This window comes from Acipenser ruthenus, chromosome 1 (assembly GCF_902713425.1).
Source record: "Acipenser ruthenus chromosome 1, fAciRut3.2 maternal haplotype, whole genome shotgun sequence".
NCBI lineage: Eukaryota > Metazoa > Chordata > Actinopteri > Acipenseriformes > Acipenseridae > Acipenser > Acipenser ruthenus.
Window position 1 is genome coordinate 58,139,964 of NC_081189.1, and position 26,546 is coordinate 58,166,509.

Sequence of the window (26,546 nt, forward strand, 5' to 3'; positions counted from 1 at the left end):
TATCTATTTTTTTTTTTTAACAGTAAGTTGAAGTGCCTTATAAATAATTGCCTTTTCATTCTTGTTGACGTTCCTCTTTGTCTTCAAAGCTTACCTTTTAATGTTACTGTAAGAAAAAAAACCAATGTTCATCTCAACTTTTTGTCTTGTAACACTGAAAAGTTTGTTTGGGGCTGGGAATAAGTTAATGTTATTCACAGTATATGGCTTTGTTTCGGTTTTTATTAATTTCATTTTTCAGTGCTTATTTTTGAGCTATTTTCGAGTTATATGTAAATCTTTTTTTCTGGGCTTTTTATATACTTTCATTTTTTTGTGGCACAATATGTATTAACTCAACAGTACATTTTTTGTGTGTTTATGCATTTTTTTTTACATTTTGCCACAATTTGCAATTCTGTTTTAAATTCCACTAGCGTGTAAATATTCCCTGTCGAACGGGAATATAGCTTTTAAATCCCGCGAGCAAGAACAATCCTCCCTTTATTGTAATCTCGTTTTAAATCTTGCAAGCGCGTTACAGTCCTCCAATAGAAATGTAGGAATTTGCTGCCACTCAGTAGTTGGGGTGTGTTTAAGTATTCAGAACGAATCAATGCTAGATACAAATCAGGAAGCAGGGACATTGCCCAACTGCACTACACAAAGTTTTTTTGCAGGTTATTTACAATTAAGAAAAATTCACTGGGAAAGGGGTCAAGTCAGCGTGAACTGAGTAACTTTAGTAAATTTCCAGTGTTTTTGCAGTGTTTGTTGGATATACACCGATTTTCATTTTTTTTATATATTGGGGATGTTTTATTATTTTTTATCAGTTAAACCGAAAATCAGAAGCCTTATTATAAACCACATTTCAGAAATCAACAATTACAGTGAAGTATTTGCCAAAATTCCAGTACATCTTATCGTGTCTACAGACGTCATCCTGTGTATAGAACACCACACCTAATTTCAGCACTAAGCCTGCAGCATTTTGGGGAGCTCATTGGACACTTTGCTGTATATAGATGGTTCATATTAACATACTTTAATCATTTTAATATGGCCGGGGTGGGAATGAGGCTCCTATTGCATAGCAGTTTCACACATTCCAGGTTTTACTGCAAGTTTAATTAGCCACAGTGTATAGGTAACAAGCTCAGGTGTGTCTTATTAAGCTCAAACTGCTATGCAATTGGAGTCTTATTACCATCCCTGTACGGTAACATTAATCAAAAGTTATAACAAGGCTTACCTGCTTGATTTTTTTGAGGTCTAACTAACCTGCTTCATTTTTTTGAGAAATCAACATGGACAATGGATAATTGCAAAGTATATGACATGGTTTATTTAGATTTCCAGAAAGCTTTTGACAAAGTCCTGCATAAAAGATGAATTCTCACACTGAACTCAGTAGGGATTCAAGGACATGCATGCACATGGATTAGGGAGTGGATAACATGTAGAAAACAAAGTACTGATTAGAGCAGAAACCTCGAAATGGAGCGAGGTAACCAGTGGTGTACCACAGGGATCAGTATTAGGTCCTCTGCTATTCCTAATCTACATTAATGACTTGGATTCTGGTATAGTAAGCAAACTTGTTAAAATTGCAGACGACACAAAAATGGGAGGAGTGGCAAACACTGATGCAGCAGCAAAGGTCATCCAAAATGATCTAGACAGCATTCAGAACTGGGCAGACGCATGGCAAATGACATTTAATAGAGAAAAGTGTAAGGTACTGCATGCAGGCAATAAAAATGTGCATTATAAATATCATATGGGAGATACTGAAATTGAAGAAGGAATCTATTAAAAAGACCTAGGAGTTTATTTTGATTCAGAAATGTCTTCATCTAGACTATGTGGAAGCTATAAAAAAGGCCAATGAGATGCTTGGATATATAGTGAAAAGTGTTGAATTTAAATCAATGAAAGTAATGTTAAAACTTTACAATGCATTACTAAGACCTCATCTAGAATACTATGTTCAGTTCTGGTCACCTCGCTACAAAAAGGATATTGCTGCTCTAGAAAGAGTGCAAAGAAGAGTGACCAGAATTATCCTGGGTTTAAAAGGCATGTCATATGCAGACTAAAATAATTGAATCTATTCAGTCTTGAACAAAGAAGACTACACGACGATCTGATTCAAGCATTCCAAATTCTAAAAGGTATTGACAATGTCGACCCAAGGGACTTTTTCGACGTGAAAAAAAAAAACAAGGACCAGGGGTCACAAGTGGAGATTAGATAAAGGGGCATTCAGAACAGAAAATAGGAGGCACTTTTTTTACACAGAGAATCGTGGGAATCTGGAACCAACTCCCCAGTAATGTTGTTGAAGCTGACACCCTGGGATCCTTCAAGAAGCTGCTTGATGAGATTCTGGGATCAATAAGTTATTATTATTATTATTATTATTATTATTATTATTATTTATTTCTTAGCAGATGCCCTTATCCAGGGCGACTTACAATTGTTATAAGATATCACATTATTTTTACATACAATTACCCATTTATACAGTTGGGTTTTTACTGGAGCAATCTAGGTAAAGTACCTTGCTCAAGGGTACAGCAGCAGTGTCCCCCACCGGGGATTGAACCCACAATCCTCCGGTCAAGAGTCCAGAGCCCTAACCACTACTCCACACTGCTGGTATCTGAGGCTGTTTTTACATCTTCAAAATGTATATAAGCACTTGCAGTCTAGTGAAGCTTTATCTTTTAAAAAAGTGCCACTTTATAAACATATTCTATTACAATTAATGTAACTAAATAAAAATAAAAAATGGGGGGAGGGGGGGATTGAGAACAGTGGTTTCATTTCAGAAAATGAGCAAGATAGGCCAAATGGCCTCCTCTTGTTGTGTAAACTTTCTTATGATACTGACAGCCCTCCGTAGGGATAACCTCAGCTTCATGCTTAGTCTGGGTGTTCAGATGTCTAGGGCTGTTTTGATACTCAAACCCTTATGTAAACCTCTTGTTAAAAAAGTGCATCCTAAGAAGTGAAAAACTGAAGTTAAATTAAAAAAAAAAAAGTTTAATCTGTCGCATCTGTTAAATTACTCTGTGTAGACCTAATACAAAATTAAATAATGAACATACTGACTAAAACAGCCAAATACAAAAGTATTGAAATAAAGTAAAATGTTCGGTCAGGTCCCGAACTGTTGTGAAACTGGAATAAGCGTAAACTCAGCGAAGCAGCAAAACAAGCGAAATAGATGCTGCGGATAAATAGTCAACTCTCAGTAATGCATACTGTCAGTTTTAATTGAAGTTACGATAACACTGAAATCAGATTTAAATTACAGAACAATGAAAAGTATTATACATTTCAAAGTACTGTTTATTGAAAATACAGGTGTAAGTGAACTTCTAAAAAGTGTACATTGCAAATGAACTGCACTTGAAATGTTCATGTCCCATTCTGATCCTAGGATTTTTAAACCACAAAAACAAGGCATACTAAGCAAATCAGCAAATTCATAAGCTGGTATTTTAATATCCCATTTTCTCAGAATGGTTGACAGTGTTTGTGAGTGTTGAAATCTGCAGCAACTTCTTTGTTTATGTACAGTGGTGCATTATCCACCGCTTTCAACACCTCACTTTTGTCTGCAAGAAAAGTGCAAGTTTTTTGTGCTGGCCACTCATTTCAATGCTTCAATGAAATGGCATTGATACGTGAGCACTATGGCAACTCGAAATGTGTCATAGGAGCAGTAGTCCCAAAATAACACTAAAATACAGCACAGAGGTGCTAATCTGGCTGTAAGTTAATACGTTTGCCAAAATACTTTACACTCAGGCGTTTGATGAAGGGCAATTCTTGATGTTACATTTTTTCTTCCCTGGGGGAGGGGGTCCAAAATAATGATCACAAACAGGAAATTCATAATAAGTGAATTTGTATTATGAGAAGTAATTTATAATAAGCTAAATTTGTCCAGAACCGTGTAAAAAATGTGTTGTATCAGGAAATGTGTTTAATACAAGCTTGTTTTAATGAGAATTGACTAACTGGAAGCTGCTTTAAATGAAATACTTCTGTAACCAGGTCAATTTTTTTGTCTTGAAATTAGTTTAGTTTGTTTGATTTACTTTGTTGCTGCATTCTATTGGCATATTGATTTTATATATATATATATATATATATATATATATATATATATATATATATATATATATATACACATACATACATACACACATACACACACAACACACATTTCAGCATTATAAGAGCCAATCAAATCACGTGGAAGTCGCCTAAAGGCTTCTACATTCACAGCATTTTAAAAGTCAAAGCACAGTATCTGCAGACATGTTTCGCCCTGTTTGGGGCTCATCAGTACAGCACAACTGTACTTTGACTTTCGAAAAGCTCAGGAGAGTAAGTAAAAACAAGTAGCTTTTGAGTTAAGGTGAATGAAAACATCTATCCATCGAGGGATTAACAAGGCCCTTGTGCCTTTTTGTTTATTTCAGTGTTTTTGTTCTGTTTAAAACATTTACTTTTGTTTATTTAATAAAACACTGAACGCCATAGCATCTCAATTTGCCCCACCATCCCTTGTTGTGGTTTCTGTTTCTGGTTTGACGTCACCACTGCAGCCATCCTGTTCACACATGCTAACAGACTTTTATTAAACAAAGTTTGATGAAGGGAGTTTTACTTCCATCCCTGTTAAATGTAATTTCACATGCCAGCAGAAATTGGTTGGGCCAAAAGTCAGTTTACTCACGGACTGCTGAAAAGAGATTTCAATAGAGTGCACATCCTGTTATACTGTTTCAGTCTCAAAGGTTCGCAAACACCCTGGTACTGTACAGTAAGAACACCCTCAAAACATACAGCACAACAAATACACTCTCTTTTGTTGACTACATTGGCAGAGTTTTACCTGGCAGTTTCATTTGCTTTATCTGGCTTTAAAGGAAAGAGTTAAGAGTGGAATTCTGAGGCCAAAATGTTGTCTGGAGCCCTGCCTATACATAGAACCTATTGAGGCATTGTGTGGATTAAGTCAGGGGAAAAAATAAAAAAATTGTTGGGAAACATGATCATTTTTGCCGCACAGTCCAAATGGAGGAAAGCTTATTGCACAGAGTAGTGCTGCACTACAAGGAGAGAAAACAGCCATGTGGACAAGGGAGTGGATCCTAAATCGTGAGGAGAGAACAGAGTACTAAATCTTTTAAATGAGCTACGCTTAAATGATCACTTAACTTATTGAAATTTTGTTTGTATGAATCTGGACACTTTTGAGGAGCTGCTGAGACTTGTAGGACCACGAATTAATCCAAAATGACACTACAACGTGTCGGCGTACATATCAATAATACGATTGATTGAAGCCGGATTCCAAACCATGCCATCTTCTGTAGAAGTCATCGTCTTACATAGTCACATGATCGATGACATGCTCACGGTCTCTCTTGATTGACCAAAGGCAAAATGTTTCTTGAAAAAGTTTCTCAAAGTAGAAACCAGGTCTACTCCGGGAAACATGCTTCCTTGTTTCTGGGAACATGTTTCCTTGTGTATGCTGGGCTTTAGGGTTAATGCAGGATGCTGAGTGTGATTGCTGTTGGTGGTATTGCATACAAACATAACTTAAACAAAGCATAAAGCATTAGAAATGATGCCACTGATTAGCTATATAGAGAAAAAGAAATCTGTATTTTCAGAATTTAAATAATCTTGTCTTTGCATTGACATTTTGTAAGAAGTTAATCAAAGTGTTGATCTTGGGAATCGTTGGCCTGAACTTGATTAAACATCTGCTTTATTTTATTTTTTTTCTGTAGTGGTGTTCTACATTCAGTGCAGATGTAGGTCTACTGACACCATCTGAGGTATTTTTGGAGAATTACATTACTGTAGTATTGGAGCCTGCAAGCTTATCTTAAATTGTATACCAAAATGTAGGAGTCTCTAAACCACATCTGTGAAATACAGTATTTTCTAATTTTAACTCTATCCAGCCCCTTAAAAAAATATTGTAAAAGTCACCCATATGTACAGTGAAATAAGTGCCAAAGATTTTATGAGTTGTCAAGTGGTCTATACTGTAAAACAGTGTGAAATAAGTTAATGAGTTGGTAAGCAGTTTTATTCACACATCACTGAACACGTATTTAATAATATATAAGCTGAATTGTACTCGTGTCTTTCTTTTCATACATGACTAATTATTTTTCCGAAGGAAAAGTCTCACCTTGCCAGCTGGATAAATAAAATACACCTTTTTACTGTACATGCAGTAGGGTTACAGAGCACTTCTGTGTGGGGGAGTCCTGGCAGGATTCCTTAGAACAAGCCGTGGTTTGTCCTGATGTGTCGCCTACTTCAAAGCACAAGGCTTGGTAGAATTAATTTGCTTTCTTTTGAAGAACTTTTAAACAGAGACCTGATTATATATGACAGTTTAAAGTAACAACTGAATACTTGCAGTGCTAAGTAAAAAGTAACTCTGTATTTTGTAATGCAATTTTGTGTGTTTTTGAGACAACCATGTACATTACAAATTTTGATCATCGTAAAATCAATTTGTGTATAGGTTCCTCTTTTAAAATAATTAGAGACGATTAATATATTTTCTAGAAATTCATCAAATAAACCCTTTGCGGGTGGTGGGTGTTAATGTAAGGAGGGCCAAATAGGAATACGGTTCCACAGTATGGTGATATTTGATTTTTGTTTTTTTAAAGCAGCAGTGTCCCACAATCCTTTTTTTAACAAGTAATTGTTACTGTAGTAGGTAACTTACATAGTTTGTTCTAAGTAATTTACCTTGGTAGTTTCACACAAACTTTTCCTCCTTGAAGCTTGCATGTTCCTGTTACTGTCTAACAGTGGGAGATTATAAATGACATATTTTAATCCCTGTTAACTCGGGAAGCAAAATAAATGAAGAGGATCTACTATTTCAGGATCATGGGCAAACAAGATTACTGCTTCAGTTTAAAAACTAAATCTGTATGAGGTACTATAGTTCAGTTTAAGGTTCATATCTCACATGGAAGAGTCTGTCTACTTTATTGTGTCAGTATTTTCATTGAAGCAATAGAACCCAAAGAGGGCTTTACCATCTGGTAAGGCCCGCCTCATGCCGTTAAATGTCCTGAGCCGATATGCTGAAATAATGTTGCTGAAAGTAATCAGACTGCATCCAGTTGTTTGATTTCTTCAGCTCGTCATTTAAACCGGAGACTAGTTGCTATTGTGGTTACTGTATTGCTGCTTACAGCAAATACTATTCTCTCTCTTAAAATAGATAGATTGAGTGTATAGAACAGTGAGGAAATGTAATGTACATTGATAGACAGCATTCAGAGGGCATGTACAGTACAAGAAAGATTTTCTTTCATCAAGCTACAAAAGGTAAAATACACAAATACTGTATTTATGTATTTTCTACCGAATTGACACAGCGATTAAACATAACTTGAAAGATAACTTTCAATGTCCTTTCCCGGACTGCCCTCGTATTGACCAATTAGATTAAAGGAAATCGCAGATCCATTTTTTAATATTTATTTATTTATTGATTGCAACAACAAATACTGGTCAGAACTATTGTGTGGCGGTATTGTGGAGGTGGCATCAATTTTAAGAGGTTTACAATAACATTCATATAAACTATGTGGTTATGGATAGTGAAAAAAAAGATATTGGATTGCTGTGGTTTACAACCCAGTCATAACCTTTGCATTGGTACTTACACGAACACTCTCAAAATTGTGGTTTAAATTTTGTATTCCAGTTATGTTTCCAGCTTGATCTCGTTACTTTTTAAGCAGTGAGCTGTGTGAGATTGGGGGCGGTACAGTACGTTTCCACAGCTTTTAATTTGTTTTGTTTGACATAGTCAAGTGTACATAAAATAAGCGTAGGGGGGAAAAACAGTTTTTGCGTGTTACCAAGGGCATGTTAACAAAATACTGAAACAGTAATGTACTGTGATAAGTGTTATATCCATTATAAAGGGGTAGAAGTCTGTACGTTTATAAATACAGTATGTTGTTAATATATAAAAATACAGCTTTTAAAGAAACCAACAAGATTGTATACTACTAAGGGTGTAAAAAAATCAATAACATCAATAAGGACTGCTTCCAGCTTGTCATTACCTGTTAAATTTTAAATGGAGAAACCTTACACATTGCTCTGAAAGAACTGATTGTTCAGCTATCCCTTTGAAATAACAAATTGAAATACAGTAGCTGCCTGGAGATACTACTTTCTATATCCATGGCAAGGTAACTGACTATGCTGAAGTAGTTTTTTTGTAAATGATATACTTACAGCATACAGTACAATGGGTGTTTTTTTAGAGTATCATAACTGTCATGTACAGTAACATTTTTGCCAATATTAAGAAAGCTCGGTGGGCACCTATGGCAAAGTGGGTTATAGTGCACAGGTGTAGAGGTGATGCAGTGCTCCAAACAGTGGCAAACACAGTACTGGTGATATGATGGTTATTTTATTTTTAATCCAATCGTCGAAACTAACCAACAGAAAACGATAATGAAATACAGGCAGTACCCATTGCTTGGACAAACACAGACAAAACACTCACGGTACATTTAACATGGGTCATTCTGGTCTCCAATACATTTATCCAAAACGAAGGAACAGATTACGATTCTTCGTCCCCTTTTATGCTGTCACACATGACCCCTTGGTAAACAAGTGCAACCGCCTCGCCAATCTGCGTCTGCCACATCGTTTACCTTCCTGGTCAATGCGTTCTTGCAACGGAGTCTCGCTTTCATCCAGACTGGCCGACTTCCTGACCCTGGGAAAGAACTGTCAGACCAGCCCGTCCAAAGAACTCTGTTTTTGCTGCTTGGCGCCCTTACAGGTCGGGAGGGAGATTTACAACCAAGAGTCATCGTCTTTCTGTCACAGCACCCTAATGGAAATTTTACATGTTTTAATTGCAATTTATATTATATTCAAATATATCCTTAGACCTTATTATTATTATTATTATTATTATTATTATTATTATTATTATTATTATTATTATTATATTTCAAAATATATTATAAATCAAATGGCAATTCCATATAAACACAATGATATTACACTTATATTGCAATTTTATTAGAACCTACATTGATAAAGTTTTAGTAATCACATTATTCATAGAATTCTAATTACATTTTAAATCAAATGAAAACATATTTCTGTGATTTAAAAACAAAGTATTACAATTTATAAAGCAACTCATCCATTGTGTTTATATGTTAACCACAAAATAACAGATTTAACACCCATTTGATATCTACAAACAGCATTTGTATTGCTTTAGTTAATACAATATCACAGTGCAAATTTGTTTTCATAGTATTTATGCTGTATGTATACACATTTCAAATCATACATATTCTGATCACTATTGCAGGTTTATCTGGATTCGAACCCACAATTCATGCTATTGAAGTCAAACAACTTACCATTAATTCAACAGGCAGCAGTGTGGAGTAGTGGTTAGGGCTCTGGACTCTTGACCAGAGGGTTGTGGGTTCAATCCCCAGTGGGGGGGACACTGCTGTTGTACCCTTGAGCAAGGTACTTTACCTATATTGCTCCAGTAAAAACCCAACTGTATAAATGGGTAATTGTATGTAAAAATAATTAAATAATGTGATATCTGTATAATGTGATATCTTGTAACAATTGTAAGTCGCCCTGGATAAGGGCGTCTGCTAACAAATAAATAATAATAATAATAATAATAATAACCAGGAAGTGGTGCTCAGCACCCAAAATAATATATTATGGCCCATCCCTCCCCTTTGTATGGTTGACATATAAACTTACATATCAACAGGAATCATCATTATAGACATTGTAGACACGTTTTTTTTTAAATTAGCAAAAATGCTTCCAGTCCACGATAAAACTGCTTGTACCGGCCATTAAAAAGGGGTGTCATTTTCATAAAACAAATTACTTCTCCCTCCCCATAGTCCACATATCAAAAATAATCCTCATTATAGCAGTTTCCCTGTTTTATAAAAAATAATAAATTGTAATTCTTCCGGATCAAAACCATAGCCTACTAATTATCGATTACCCAGACACCGTTTGTTGGTGCTGAAAGAACATCTCCCTGTAACAATAAAATCTAAAATAGACAAGCCGGCAAATACGAAATAGGAAACAACTCGAGTAATGTAAGATAAGGAAGCTTTATTGTCTGTGTGCCCCTCGTATGCAATTTAAGTAATACTACTACTACTACTACTACGACTAATAATAATAATAAAGCAGACACAATGGCAGTCGAGTATCAGCTACCCTGCGGACTGGCCTGGACAGGGCATTTAATTCAACTTAAATAACACATTTCTATATGTGTTATAGTGTTATATACGGTTCGCAGTTCATCTCACACTCCTCTAAGTGTGAGTTATTAATTTAAGTTGATGCGACATTTCAGAAACGAACCCGCTGCTCTCAACCCCCCCCCCCCCCCCATTTTTATTTTTTTATTTAGATACATTTAATTGTAATAGAATATGTTCATAAAGTGGCACTTTTTTAAAAGATAAAGCTTCACTAGACTGCAAGTGTTTATATACATTTCGAAGGTGTAAAAACAGCCTCAGATGCCAGCAGTGTGGAGTAGTGGTTAGGGCTCTGGACTTGACCGGAGGGTCGTGGGTTCAATCCCAGGTGGAGGACACTGCTGCTGTACCCTTGAGCAAGGTACTTTACCTAGATTGCTCCAGTAAAAACTCAACTGTATAAATGGGTAATTGTATGTAAAAATAATGTGATATCTTGTAACAATTGTAATAAGGGCGTCTGCTGAGAAATAAATTATTAATAATAATAATAATAATAATAATAATAATAATAATAATAATACAAATAATAATAATAATAATAATAATAATAATAATCAAAATGAACCCTTTTCAGTGACATGCCCCCTGACCCAACCTTGGCTTCAGCACTTGCTTTCGTGGTTTGGCAATTTTTTTTTTTAATAAAAGTAGCATCCCCCTAAATTCCTGCCTACGTCGCTGCAAATACTGTTTAAAAATAGCAAGAAAAATCCAATCATGTTCACATTTAGCTGTAGGGCAAAAAGTCTTCTGATAGAGCCACTTGTTACAGTTCTATAAACAAACATTTTTACATTGGGTTCTGAACACCAGAGGATATATCTGTGTTCAAAACCGAAATAGAACCAGGGGGAGCATATGAAGCATTGCATAGAACCTGTAATGTAACAGCGTTTCAAATGGGCATATATATATATATATATATATATATATATATATATAATATATATATATATATATATATATACAGTATATGTATATACACTACCGGTCAAAAGTTTTAGAACACCTCAATTTTTCCAGTTTTTATTGAAATTTACGCAGTTTAATGTCTCAGTGTACTCTGAAATTAAAGCATAGAACAAATAAACAATTGGAGATTAAAAAAAGAGATCATGGAATCGTTTTGTTTAACAAAATTTAATCTAAATTTTTGACTCATCAAAGTAGCCACCTTTTGCAGATATAACAGCCGAACACACTCGCGGCATTCTTTCTACAATGGAAATCAAATATTGTTTGGAAAGTTCTTCCCAACACTGTTATAGAAGTTCCCACAAATGTGTTGCACTTGTAGGTTGCTTTGCTTTCACCCTTCTGTCCAGTTCATCCCAAACCAGCTCGATGGGGTTTAAGTCTGGAGACTGCTGGCCATGCCATGATTTGAAGCCTACCGTCCTGTTCTTTTCTTCTAAGGTAGTTCTGACATAGCCTGGAGGTATGTTTTGGGTCATTATCTTGCTGTAGGATGATTCTGTTGTGGCTTTGGGTCTGCCAGACCTCTTCCTGTCAGAGTTTCCTCCAGTTTCCAAGTGCCTTTTGATGGTGTAGGAAAGTGTACTCACTGACACCTTGGCTTTCTTTGCAATTTCTCTAAAGGAAAGACCTACACTTTTAAGGGTTATAATGGTCTGTCTGTCTTCGTTTGTTAATTGCCTTTTTCTCGCCATTATGAGAGCAATATACTACTTCCTGCAGTACAATACTGCCCAAATAATGCTTAAGAGGGTGTAGTAACACAGTCTGTTCCAACACTGCTTTTATACAGACAGAGGGTTTGTAAGTAATCAACAAAAGTTGGGACACCTGTAGGAATTGTTTGCATCAACTTTCAAGGCTTAATTTACTTCCATTGCTGCAGATGTAAGTTGTTAACCCATTACTTGTTCCCTGAAAAAGGCCTTTTTGTATAACTCTGAAATGTACATTATTTTTCAGTTTTTGGTGACCTAAACTTTTTTTTTTAACCTCTGGCAGTTTACCGCTTACCTTTGTACCATTTCAGGTTATTCACTGGACTTGAACTGCTTAAATTTCTAAAACTGTTCTAAAACTTTTGACCGTAGTGTATATATGTGTGTGTGTGTGTGTGTGTGTGTGTGTATATATATATATATATATATATATATATATATATATATATATATATATATACTGGTATGGGGAATTTATATTCAATATATAACAATATTCCACATTCAAAAACACATTCATAAAGCTTTTAAATGAAATACAATTATAGAAAAGCTTATGCTTGTCAAAGTTTGTTGAAGTGTACTTTGTCATGTAGGAGGAGTTTGCCAATTGTTGGGTCATCTTGTATCACCTGCTGATGAAAGAGGTTTATTTTTCTAAAGTTGTATAGTGTGTCTCCATATAGTGTTAGTTTAGTACTCAATGTAATCTGTGTTGACTATTAGATGGGCTTTTGGCATAAGATCTACATTCCTATATATATATATATATATATATATATATATATATATATATATATATATATATAACTATATGGTTTTTTTTTCACAATGTAAAAGGGCATAGCAGGACTAGAAGGATGTTTTCACTGAATTAATTGATTTGTAGAAAAAAAAAACTGACTACCCTATTTACTCTGTTTACTCATTTGTGCCATTTTGTGAAAAGAAAATATAAATTAATGTTAACATGCGTTCACAATCCTTAAATTAATCTTGTGGTTTATTTCACAATGAGTTTGTAACATTGCTAGTTGTATTATCCTTCGGCCAATTGTATGCAAGAAGAAAAAAGGGTAAACAGGAGCCTGTGAAATGGTATTGGTCACATGGTATACCACAAGGAAGGTAGTCATGGAGATATCTCTTTCGCCATACACAGACCATTATTGACAGCAACAAGCTAAAATAAACAAGGCAACTTATTCTCTTTCAGTCATAGCACCCCATTATCAGCAGGGACGCTGAGAACAGCCAGTCCTGCCACAAGGCCATAGTCTCATCCAATTCCACTAACCATAGTGTATTGAGGAATGCAGAATTTTTATATATATATATATATATATATATATATATATATATATATATATATATATATATATATATATATATATATATATATTACACACACACGCATATATACAGTGGTTTGCAGAAGTATTCACTCCCCTGCAAAGTTTTCACATTTAGTTGGCATCTGAGCGTACTCCACAACGCTTTCAAATTAGACTTTACATGTAGAATCTACACAAACTGCTCCACATTGATAAAATTTAAAAAATGCATAAAGAATATAAATAAGTAAGATTTACAGAAAAAAAAAAAAGATTAATCTCAGTTGCATAAGTATTCAACCCCTTTGCTACTGCAGCCCTAAATCAGCTCAGGTGCAAATGATTTGTTTGAAAGGTCACAGAATTAGTGAAATGGTTTCAGCCTGTGTGTCACATAGTGATCCAACAAAGCAACCATGAAGACCAAGGAGCTTACGAAACAAGTCAGCGATAAAGTGGTAGACAGGCACAGAGCAGGAGAAGGGTACAGGAACATTTCAAAGACGCTGATTATCTCGCCACAGTGAAGTCCATCATTAAGAAGTGGAAGATGCATCATACCACCCAGACACTACCCAGATCAGGTCGCCCTCCCAAACTGAGCAGCCGGGCAAGCAGGAAACTGGTTCGGGTTGTCACTCTGAAGCCAACAATGACCTTGAGAGATCTGCAAAGTTCTGTGTCTGAGATAGGAGTCATTGTTCACACATCAACAATAAGCCGGTCCCTACACAAAGCTGGCCTGTATGGATGGGTGGCAAGAAAGAAGCCATTACTCAAAAAGCCTCATCTTAAAGCAGGTATGGAGTTTGCGAAAAAGCATGTAGATGATACTGCGGACATGTAGAAAAAGGTTTTATGGTCAGACGAGACAAAAATTGAACTTTTCGGTCTAAATTCCAAGCGTTACGTCTGGCGCAAGCCCAACATTGCACATCACCCAGTCAGCATCATCCCAACTGTCAAGCATGGTGGTGGCAGCATCATGTTATGGGGATGCTTCTCTTCAGCAGGGACTGGGAAGCTTGTCAGGACAGAGGGAAGAATCCTTGAGGAAAATCTGTTTGAGTCAGCCAAGACTCTGAAACTGGGGAGGAAATTCACATTTCAGCAAGACAATGACCCGAAGCACAAAGCCAAAGCCACACTGGAGTGGTTGAACAAGAAGAGAATTAATGTTCTTGAGTGGCCCAGTCAAAGTACTGACTTGAATCCAATCAAAAGTTTATGGCGAGACTTTAAGATTGCAGTCCATTGACGATTCCCAATAAACTTATCAGAACTGGAGCAATTGTCCTGTGAAGAATGGGCAAATATTTCACCATCCTACTGTGCAAAGCTAGTAGAGACCTATCAAAAAGACTCATAGCAGTAATTGCTGCAAAAGGTGCTTCTACCAAGTACTGACTTAAGGGGCTGAATACTTATGCAACCAGTAAATTTCATTTTGTACATTTTCTTTGCAAGTTTTGCTGACTTTTAACCTCCTCCTCATATAACAGTATTCAGTTTAACCACTACAGCTTTGAATAAAAAAGTTTGTTTGAAAAACTGTGCATACATTATTTGTAATTCAACAAAATGTGACATTATTGGTAGGGAGTGAGTACTTCTGACAACCACTGTGTGTGTGTGTCTATATAATATAATTACAAAATTTGTTTCAATTATGAATGCACATCTTGTTGACATTCACAAAACATATTTTACATAGAAAACAATTTTAATACAAAGGAAAATCAATATGTAATCCCTGAAGGATGTATTTATAATCTTGCACTTTCCCGTTTAAAAAAAAATAATTTGACTTCTCACTGACTCACTTTATTCTGTATGGCCAATTCAATTTTTTATAAATGAAATCGTCACAGATTTGCATAGGAAACACACCTTTTTAGCATCTTTGTTATTTGGCAGTTCTAAAACACTCAAAGATATGTTCTTAAGACCATTTGTTGATGAAACTGTAAAGTTAGGCAATGAGGGGTTTATGTGAAAAAACACTTTCTCAGAATAATGTGGTGAGCAGACTGTTTCCAGTGTCCTGTACATGTGACTCTGTTGCGTGGTCTGTCTTGCAGAATGCTATTCAGTTGAGTGGTGAATATGGATGTAGCTGGTGTGAGCAAACTGGTGAAGTGATTTCCAAGGGGCGCGGTTTTTGTCTGAATTCCCTAACGTACTTCAAACTCATTACTGGCATCTTACAAGTCCACTTTCTAGATAGAACAGATGTTGTTGTTGTTGTTGTTGTCCTAAATCTTTTACAGGTTGTAAAGAAATTTAGTGGAAGGTGGCAAAATTATTCCTTAAAATTTCCATTCTTATGTGAAGTGGAAAATACTGACGAGGAGATTGCAGTTTCACATTTTGATTTAGGTAAAATATGTGTCTTAATGAAGATGAATGAAACTGTGGATATTTGTCCAGTGCCAAATTCTTTAGAGAGTGACTAGGCCTTTTTTTGTGATCAGCTTCACCCTGTGCCACATCTTAATATATAAAGAAGAAAGTTTGTCTGTTCCTTTTATGCTTTCGGACCCCGCAGGAGCCAGTGCAACCAAACTTTGCATGGCCTCCTCTTTCGTCCAGGGGGAGGTCGAGGGCTATGTTTGGATACAAAATTTTGATCCCCGGGGTATTTTATTCAGTAACCCCATTGCTAGATCACCACAGTAGCCATGTATCTCAAATGAAAGAAACCCACAAAACCAAAAAAAATAAGAACAAAAATGTAAATTTTAAAAATGGCAAAACCCCCCAAAAAATTGTTAAAAAAAGGTTAAGGGGTCAGAGTGCATTGTGCGACACCCAAGATCGGTAACTTGTAGGAAACCATAAGGCTACCGTTCCCCAATTTGTCGTGCATGAAATATTGAAATATTAAATTTCCCCGGGCAACGCCGGGTACTTCAGCTAGTGCTTTATATATAAGCATACGGGTTATGCAAATGAGCAACTTGCTCTGTGAAAGAAAATGTGAACTTCACAATATAGCCAACTAGTGTCACTTAAATACACTACTCACCTTTTGCTGAGGGTCAAACCTTTTGGTCAAATTAAAAACATGGTTATTAAATTCCTGTCTGTGACAGATATTGACAGCCAGTTATTCTTTTCACCTGTCAGCACACAATCCATGTCTTTTGTTGAACTCTGTGTGTGAGCTTGGGGTATAAATGGCATGACTGCATTTTCAATTTTTGAAAGCAGATTGGTGTACCCACAAAATGTGGTACACGTGAGAGTGCCTGGTTAAAACTGTCATAGCTTTAATTGTAATGGCTCAGAGACAAATTAGACATCGGTTATGTAATTAGGACAACATGGACAGGAACAACTTCATGTCGTCCAATTATTGAATTTGAAGTGTGGTCTCCTATATGTGGAGTCAATACCAAACTAGCGGCATTGTTAGGAGGCAACATGGTGTGCGGTGCAGAAGAGCCTCAACTCCTTAGGAAGATCACCATATTCAAATTGAGTCATGATGGTGACCTTTCATGAAAGCTTGAGAAATGACCTTCATAATGTAACCGGTTATAATTTCTACACAGACGGCTCATAGATAGCTTCATGGGGCTGGTATGAGGTCCAGAAGAGCCTTAATCCGTTTACCTCTGACTGACAAATCCTGGAACGTTTGAGATGGGCTAGGGATCACATCAGGTGAAACATCACTGATTGGATGCCACTCCTGTCACTGACGAGTCCACATTCTGTCTTGATTATACTTACAGACCGCATGGTGAACGTTTCTTTCCACATCATGTTACAGAACACGATAGAAAATGAAGAGGATCTGTCATGACATGAAAAGGAAGCAATTGAGAGGATAACTTGGCCAGTGAGATATTGTGATCCTGAACCCTATTGAGCATGCTTTGGACATGCTAAAGAGAGCGATAGCAGCCTGTCCACTGCAAGCAAGCACTCTGCATGAGCTCCAGGACACCCTTACCCAAGAATGGGCCCAGCTCCAACAATGTGTACAGTATCTGATTAGTGGGATTTGCTGGCGTTATTAAAGTTGCATATTGTCTTGTGGCAGACATACAGAGTGATGGCCTTGTTCAAAAACACAGACAGTGACTCTTTATTAACTTCATTTTTGTTATGCATCATTTTCTACAAGTTTAACTGTATATTAACACAATCAGCCATTCAATAAATGTTACAGTATGAAACTCCTTGTTGTTGAAAGTCCTTATCCCTAGCAAAAGTTGAGAAGTATATAATATTGTTTATGCTGACTTAACTGGTTTACACAACGTAAGTTACCAACCTTGAAAATTAACCCATCTAGTTCTAAAACTGTTCACCTCTGCGTGCAACAAAAGCACTGTTTAATTTTAAGATGTGATGTGTTGCAGGGCCTTTGTTATTTTGTACTGTACTGTTTTAACCTTATTTACTGATAAAGTTATGTGCTTGTAGATTATTGAACTGCCCCAGTGTGTGCATTGAAGTAGGACATGTTTCATGGGATGTCAAAATTAATGTATTTACTTGCTACACAAACGTCTGATAGTTTATTTTGATGTGAAAGTGCCACACAACCTGCTTTCAGTGTTATGTAGCTTTAGAACTCCAAACAACATGTTTAAAAATATGGCTGGTACATTAATAGTTTTTTTCCCTTGAGAAAACAATGGTTCACACTTCGCAAAACAAGTAGATCTGGGCCAAGATGCATTTATGATTATTATCTAAAGTATAGATAACTATTATATTAAGGATAACACCGTTTGTGTTATAAACGCACACTTTGTGATGATTAGATTTTTTACATTCATTTTGTATGTGTTGTAGACTGAGCAAATGTTTAATTTCATACTGGAGCACTTTAGTAACCAAAACATCCCATATGCTAGGTCTACAAAGGAAATGTAAGCTTGCACTACTCTATACATAATGAGCAAACAAACAAACACATTTTCACCTGCTTGAATAAGGAAGGATAACAAGGAGTTTTAGGTGAAACTTCTGGTTCTATTTTAATCCAATCTAGGAGGCAACGTTTCCTCTGGAGTGCAATTTTATACATCAGGAAAAGTCTTAATGTAAGGAACAGAGTGGATTTCATTAAACATACTGTGTTTGAACTTTATATATCCTGAACACATTTTTCACATGTTTAAATGCATTTCAAATACATTTCTCATATGAGATTGTGGCATTGCTTAACAATGATTTGGTAAAAATACATTTTTAAGTTGTATTTGAAATGCATGTTGAAGAAAAACACATTAAAACATTAAAATAACATTTATTGGATTTAAATTGCAATTAAAACATGCACGTTTCCAGTAGGACATCTACTGCTAATTAGCAGGAATTCAAAGTTATTATACTGTTGGTATTTGCCTGAGTTTATAGAATCAACTTGTGGAATGTATAGTGTACTGGTCCTGTATGGGACCAGTACTTAAAGTTCAAACACTCCGATATAACAATCCCCTGTGGTTAATTGTGGATCTGGATTTATTCTCTTCGGCAAACATGGCTGTTTTCCTGTTTCCATGAATTACTTTGAAATGAATTTCCTTTAAATTTTAGTCAGTGATAATATTGTGTGTGTTAAGTCAAGTTTGAAATGATTTGTGGTGACAATCTTTTTAAATTGTTTTATTATTACTGGAAAGTACAAAAGGTGTCCCTTATTTTATCTACACCTTTTTTTTTACTGTATCTCTGTATTTTAAACAATGATTTTAAACTGAATGAATACCCCTTTAGAAAATGAAACTGGGATCAGAATTACATGACTGTGCTTGGATGATTAAAGGCTTACACCACCTGCGTACACAAGCAGTTTGATCTCGAACCTTGAAGACTCGTCTCTCCTTTTTTTCCTTTTTTAATTAGTTTTTTTTTTTATTCAAATCATCACCGTGATTAGTTTTCAGTGTGGTAATTGTTACTCAGTCATGTGCTGCAGTCACTTCATGAGAACTCTGTGAACCACATTTTGCATTATCATAAGTTTTCCTATTAATATTCAATTCAACAAAACCTACTGTATGGGAACAAGTTCTCAGTCTGTGCAGTACAGAGTAAGTACCTAATATTTAACATCAAACTGTTGGCTTTTTACTGGTACAGTAGCTCCTGTGTTGGATTTACAGTACTGTTGTGGTGGAGGATGTGATGTGTGGTTGTGATTCCAGGTTTACAAGCTATTAGGGGTTTCAACAGAGCTCCAGTAACTTCGCTTTAAAAAACCATGCCTGCAAGAAGTCAGGCAGGTGGATAGGCAATACTGTACAATATATTTTGTGCCTCTTGATTTTTAACTTCCAACACCTTTTTGATTTGGTTGTTATGGAAACTTTGAGTGCTACATTACAACTACTAAGTGGATTTCAAATAATTACAACATAGATTTGATGTTGGTTATTACTGTTGCTACAGCAAATGTTATTTGTTTGCAACACGACTTGTGTAATTTGGGCCCTATGTTATTTCTTGTCTTTACAGTAATTTTGTAATGCAGTACTGTATGTTTAATATTAGCGTGTGGGGGGGAATGCTGTCACTTTTTATACTCAATTTAATTAATCAATTTAGTGAGGTTTTTTTAAACAATATCCTCCAAAGGCTTCATTATTTCTTTGGATTCTTAAATGTAATAATGTCTCTATTTTATAGAACATATGAAGACCCATGTCCATTGAATGATGGGGGCTTCTATTGTACAGTTGTCTCAATGTATTGTAATATAACTCACTGAATACTGTAATTTTATATAAACTGCATTTGGCAAATCTGTTTGGCCCTATTTTAGTACTGCACAGTTTTTGTTTTTGTGCATCTTCATTTGCAAGTGAACTGTGACATTAGGGTCTTATCGAGCACTATATTCTGCTATTTTGAAGACCTGTTTTAATTCTGGAAACTGTGTTGTGTGTGTTTTTTTAATCTTTTGGTTTTGCATTGCCTTTTACATGTTATGCATTTCTGTGCATGGATAATGTTTTGATTTAATTTTGCTGTTAGGTCGTTTAATGGGAAATTTTACATACTGCTGCAGTACGTACCAGATTTAAAAGTATGTACTGTATTGCAGTTAACGTGTTGTCTCTTTTGTTTTGGCAAGGGATATTTTCAGAAGCATATCGTTCTGAATTAAAATACTTATTCTGTTGAAAATACAGTACTGTATCAACAAAAATAATACAGTACATCTAAATGGAAGTCTACTTATTTTAAAACACAGTCCTTTCAGCTATGTATTTTTGATATATATATATATATATATATATATATATATATATATATATATGTGTATGTGTGTGTGTGTGTGTGTATATATATGTATATATATGTATGTGTATATATATATATATATATATATATATATATATATATATATATATATATATATATATATATATATATATATATATATATATATATATATTATTATAATATATTGTGTTCCCTGAAAAACGGACAAGGGTTGGACTGGGCCAAAATGAAATAATCAGATATGCGTCACTCGTTTAACTGTCACTGAAGTCAACATTTTATAGTGACTGTACACACTTGTGTTTTTGATATGTCATAGTTAAGTCTAAAAAATAAAGAGAAATGTAGAATGTATCCATCTGCTTTATTATGGCGCACTTTATCATTAAAAATAGCATTCTTTCAGCACACTCACTAAAGGTATTATGTAGGTTTACATGCATTTAGACAGCAAATAATTGATTGAACAGACAGCAAAACAGGTTTCTATGTAAATTATCAGCTAGACTGTATTGTAGCTACAGTATATTATATAGTTTTGCAAAATTATACTTGTATCTATGCAATATCAATAAAATCTGAGTCAGTGGGGAAGATCCAAAAATGTAGTCCATTTGGTGTGGAATGACCCTCAACCAATTTCTGCATAGATTATTCATAACTGGAAAATACTGAATGGTGGTATACTGTATGAACTATTACTAATCTAAACTTGACATTTAAATTACAAATGTTTTGACTAGAAGTCTTTCTCAATGTCTTCTCTGCCTTTATTATCTGCCATTCTCATACCTTTTCAATAGAATTTTATTAAAAAAAAAAAAAAAAAATCAGACCTGAACAATGTCCTGCAGTCCAGCATTTAACTGATTTTGTGTCTTTTTCTCTTTTCTTTTCTAGCCCAGTGTTCTTATAGTAAGTTACAAAGAGTCGGCAAAGGCGGCCTCCCAGTTTGGGTCTTACCAGCAGGCAGAATGGAGGCCAGACAGCACCATGATAGCTGTGGCAGTGAGTATTTTATGTTGCTTTGCACTTTAACAGAATGCAGTATTAGTGTCCACCCCTGCTTTAGAGTTGCAGTTGGAGCTGTTGTACAAACTGTTGTTGACCCCTCTTATGTTCCCTTTAGATTTTTTGATTCAAGGTTGTTTTCAATAGCAGTAGCTTTCTCTAGTCACTGCACTGCCTATCTGGACAAGTCTTATTAGCAGTGTAAGGGATGCTGTGCTGTTGGTGGTGTAAATATGTCTACGTCACCTCTATTGTTGAAACTGAGAAAACCAAACAGCTTTGATACTTTTCAGTGCAAAGATCTTTTTGGCTTTTAAACTTCAGGTCATCTATACCCAGCATTGGAAAAAGGTGCCTCCTATGAAAACTGTCACACGCAAAGGGCATCCCTATAAAAGTCAGTAGCTTTTCGAGCTACGGTACTATATGAATAAATTACCTGCCATCCGTATAAACTAGAGAATTTATACAATTTGGAATCTTTAATTTGTAGTAGTATAGCTCAAAAGCTTTGATGTGTATAGTGGATCTGACTAGGAAATCCATCTGTGAGTTTGTGAACACTGTCATGAGAATGCCTAGGTTTTCCCTGCCACTATAGTGTGATGGAAAATGATCTTATCAAAGGTGGTAAGCAGTAAGCTTTGCTACATCGTATTACCCTGTGCCCCTTCTGTGCATCAGCTACTTCAGTTAAATAAATTCGAGGGGCACTGCTTTTTTTTTTTTTTTTAACTGGCTTCACATTCTGTAAACGGCAAAGATTAGGAAAGCACAAAGCCTGTTGCTTCCTCAGCATTTGAGAGAAGAAAAAAAGGAGCACAAAGAATGTTAGCTATTTAAACCTTTTCATATGAAGTTCTTACTTCCCTTTTGGACCAAACAAAATATGACAAAACCAGGCATGCCTTCCCCTTTAGTCAAATAAACATCATCTCTTCTCACAACTCTTTAGATTCTTCATGCAGAAGTGGTTCTAAACCAGATGGTGGGAACTGAGCCCACAGAATACCTCTGAGAGTTGAATTGTGTGATGTTTTTCATAGGTTTTTGTTTCGGCTTCATACTTTAGACTCACATCTCTCAGTCAGAATGTGCTGAAAACCCAAGGCAAATGTGTCCATTACAAATAGTGCAGCTAGCCTAGCCATTTGGCATGCTTCCTGAAATGCTTTAATGTTATGCTGGGTGCTGCAGAGGCAGGAGTCTGACTATTTTTATAAAAATAATTCCTGTAACATTTTACTTGGTTAAAAACGATTTCCTTACCTCTTATTGGCATTAGAAGAATTATCACTGGTCCCCTATTTCATATGTTGAAGATACTTTGGTTGTATGCTTTGTTTTTATTTCTATAGGTACATATATCTAACTTCTATAAACCATATCAATGATACAGATGACACACTTTGAGATGGTGTCCTCATTTGGTACACAGTTGTGCTCTGTGACTTTCTTCGTTAGTTTCATAACAGGTGTCCAGTAACCGTTTCACTGCCACATTGTTTTAATCTCTGGCCGTATCAATGATACAGATCAATTTTGACCTAGTGAGAGAGAAAGCCTGACAGTTCCCTGCCAAGTAAGGGTATTTCAAGCAAGTGATCAGCCTCTGTGTTTCAACTATCTTTTCAAAGACTTTTACAAGATAAAACAAACCCCCAGAAAATATAAAGTGGTTCAGCTTTCTGATGTTCAGGGCTCCATGGAGAATTCAGCATTCCGTTTAGAGAACAGTAGGGAATCGGGGAACAAGCTGTTTAAATGGGGCAGCCCATTGTCCCACTGTCAGACAGTGTTCAAACAGTAAATAAGATGTAATTTATTTATCATGCTTACTGTAACCATGGGTTTATGTGTGCCATAGGGAACCTTCCTAAGGAGAATGATTTCTTTATTTTCTTACTGTAAAGTTCCTAGGAAAAGCCTTTTCAGTACTGGTTTGAGTGAAATTATGGGAAATTCACAGACTTTTAATGTAGTATCACCAGTTTATAGCAAAAAACTAAAAATAAGCAACTTAATACAGATTTTCATTGAGATATTTTTATAGCAGTGAGTCAAAGGAAGATCTTAACACCTTAAATGTCAAACTAATGCTAGTTATACAGAGACAAGTTTTCTCTCTAAGCACAAAGTCACTGTGTGCATGTATGTACAGTAGACTTGTTAGTATCAAGCCACCACATCCCTCATAATTACTCATTAAAATGTCTCAATTCCCCAGCTCTAAAATCCAGAAACACAGATGGGCCTGGACTAGAGCTTCAAAACAAAATGTAATTTTATTGCAAGTCAAAACTCGAGGCACTGGAGGACAACATCAAAAGCCTAGGAATGGCTTTGACATGGAAAATGTACTGTGAACAGGAGCTCTGAATAGCACTGTGGATCTGAAGACTAGCTATTTGTTTTGATGTTTGAATGGGTAAAGACTATCCACAGTTGGTGGCCATGATCCAGTTCAGAGTTTAACTCTGCTTCTTAATCCTGCTGTTTTATAGTAGGGTCAGCAGTATAAATCAAATGGGACCTACTGTACCATGCAGAGCAGGCAAGGTTGGCAAATGCTATGTATTATTTATTTCTTAGCAGATGCCCTTATCCAGGGCGACTTACAGTTGTAAACAAAAATACATTTCAAGAATCACAGTACAAGTAATAATACAATTAAGAGCAAGATCAAAATACAATGACTTTGGTTCTAGCAAGTACAAGTATGGAGTCTATGTGGCATCATCAATAAATCAGACCTGGGTCAATTACAGTTGTAATTATGTAATTTGTAATTCTTTGCAGTTAGTGTCATTTTAATTGTAGCTGAACCTTGGCACACCTGCATAATAGTATTTGTAATTGCAATTGAAATTACCATATAATTGATCAATAATTATTCAGTTATACACCTTTCCAACCTTAATTATTCAGTTCCATGTTGTGTTTTACATTGAGCGAACATTCTTGTATTTTCAACCACTTTTAGTGGCCCCATTTGTTTGAAAAAATGTTAGTATGTTTCTGTATTTGTACCTGTGATTACTACTTAGTAGAATAAACAGAGTAAATATGCTAGTGTGTAGCTATTTATGTTACTATTTAGTGTAATTGTAATTACACTAGTGCAGCATAATTGTAACTAATTGCAGGTCTGCATTGAATTCCATCAGCTAATGTTACTCAATGCTGTATATTATCATAGAAACGTATTGTGCCTGATCGTGCTGGAGATAAGAGATGGTTGCAGTGTGCCTCATGCCTGTCCTGGTGAGACTACTAATAGTTTTCATTCATTTTGGTAAAAATACAAAAGGGTGGGATACTAACTGAATAACAATACAAGAAGAACTCTACTTGCCAAGTCACACAGCAATGATTAGTAGGTCAGCCTATTTCTATGTCTAATATCCCATATGGAAATGTTGTGTGAACATGTTGATGAACAGAAACTCCCCTGTACGCATCCTCTCTGGACCAGACGGGGTCAGTGATGAAAACAGAAGTTGTAATGATCTATAAAACAGTTTTAATGTTGGGGAACCAATATGAAACATAAAAAAAGTTTTAGAACAGTCCCAGCTATGATAAATTATGTTGTAGGAGTATGTAAAACATAGCAGGGAGTAATGTGTTTTTCTGTAATCCCTACAGCCTGTTTGTTAGCACTTTCATATCCATCTGTGTATATCTTTTATCAGCTCAAAGGTTAACCAGATTTCAATAGGACCCCTGCGTCATTGAAAGCTAATAGTTTTGATGCGAGAGCCAGTGACCTGTAACGACTGAGAGGTCAGCCAGCTAAGCCAGGGGATCTCCTGGTGCCTGTGTTTGTGGTGGGGTCAGAGCATATCGTACATTCTGCTCATTAGCTGCCAAGATCATTCCACATTGATCATTTTAATAACTTTACTCCATGCCTGTATTTTCATGTTAAATACTGCTGTGGTAAAACTCCTAGATGGATCACACCTAAGAATAGTATCTTGTGATGATACAGAGTCTGTGCTGGATTAATATTTAACTGTTTGATGTATCAAAAATATTTCTGCCTGCTGTACAGTACACCCTATGTCCAGTATGCTGCTGGGCACGCAAGCAACTTAGATTTAGGTAAATTTCAATGAGTTCATATGGTTATGGTTTGTCATTCCTACTTTAGTATCTCTAACTGTCTGTAAATTATATAAATGAACTATATGGAAGGAATTTGAAAATGTGCTTTACCCAAGTTTAACAGTGAAATCAAGCTGGTTTCTGCTTAGTCCTCAGTGGAGTCAGTTGAACTGGGACACATTTAATCACAATTCTAGGCCAATAAGAGACTTGCACTGTAATAGCGTGTTCAGGGAGATGCATCAGCAGTTTTAAATGATCACATAAAATTGATCAAATACATAAAGAACACAAATAAAAGTTAGACGAGCAAGTAATTTGAAAGCAACTGCAGTAAATCTAAAGGAAAAAAAACAGTGAAATCAAAGTATTTTGAAGAAATGTTCTGTCAGCTAAAATTTGAAGAGCATTAGGCAAACAGGTTTCAAGTCAGCTAAATACGTTACCGGTTAATAGATAATCTGCGTGGAGATAGCACTGAGTTAGCACAGCAATGGAGCCTTTTGTAACAGCACCAGGATGTGTTCTGCTATGGACAGGACTCTCCAACACTTTTTCCCATTGAGGATCCACAACTAAAAGATTTGAAGGTCCTAGAGGAAATTTTGAGAAGAAATGAAGTACAAAGTCTTAATGTTATGGTACACCTCATTTTATTTCTTCATTTATTAAAGTTTTTTTTACAATTTTTTAACAGTAACAATAAGAAACAAACACTAGAAGCTACAAACTGAACCTTTTTTCTGTCTAAAAGAACGAAGAACAAAAAGGCATAGCAATAG

The 26,546-nt window shown here is 35.7% G+C and overlaps 1 protein-coding gene across 1 annotated transcript in view; it reads left to right on the forward strand.

Moving 5' to 3' along the window:
* LOC117421140 (guanine nucleotide exchange factor subunit RIC1-like) overlaps positions 1–26,546 on the forward strand; it is a 126,013-nt gene that overhangs the window by 23,440 nt on the left and 76,027 nt on the right. Inside the window, exon 2 of the mRNA XM_034035124.3 lies at positions 21,544–21,651. Within this exon, the coding sequence (XP_033891015.3) occupies positions 21,544–21,651 (108 nt within the window). The remainder of the gene's footprint in view (positions 1–21,543; positions 21,652–26,546) is intronic.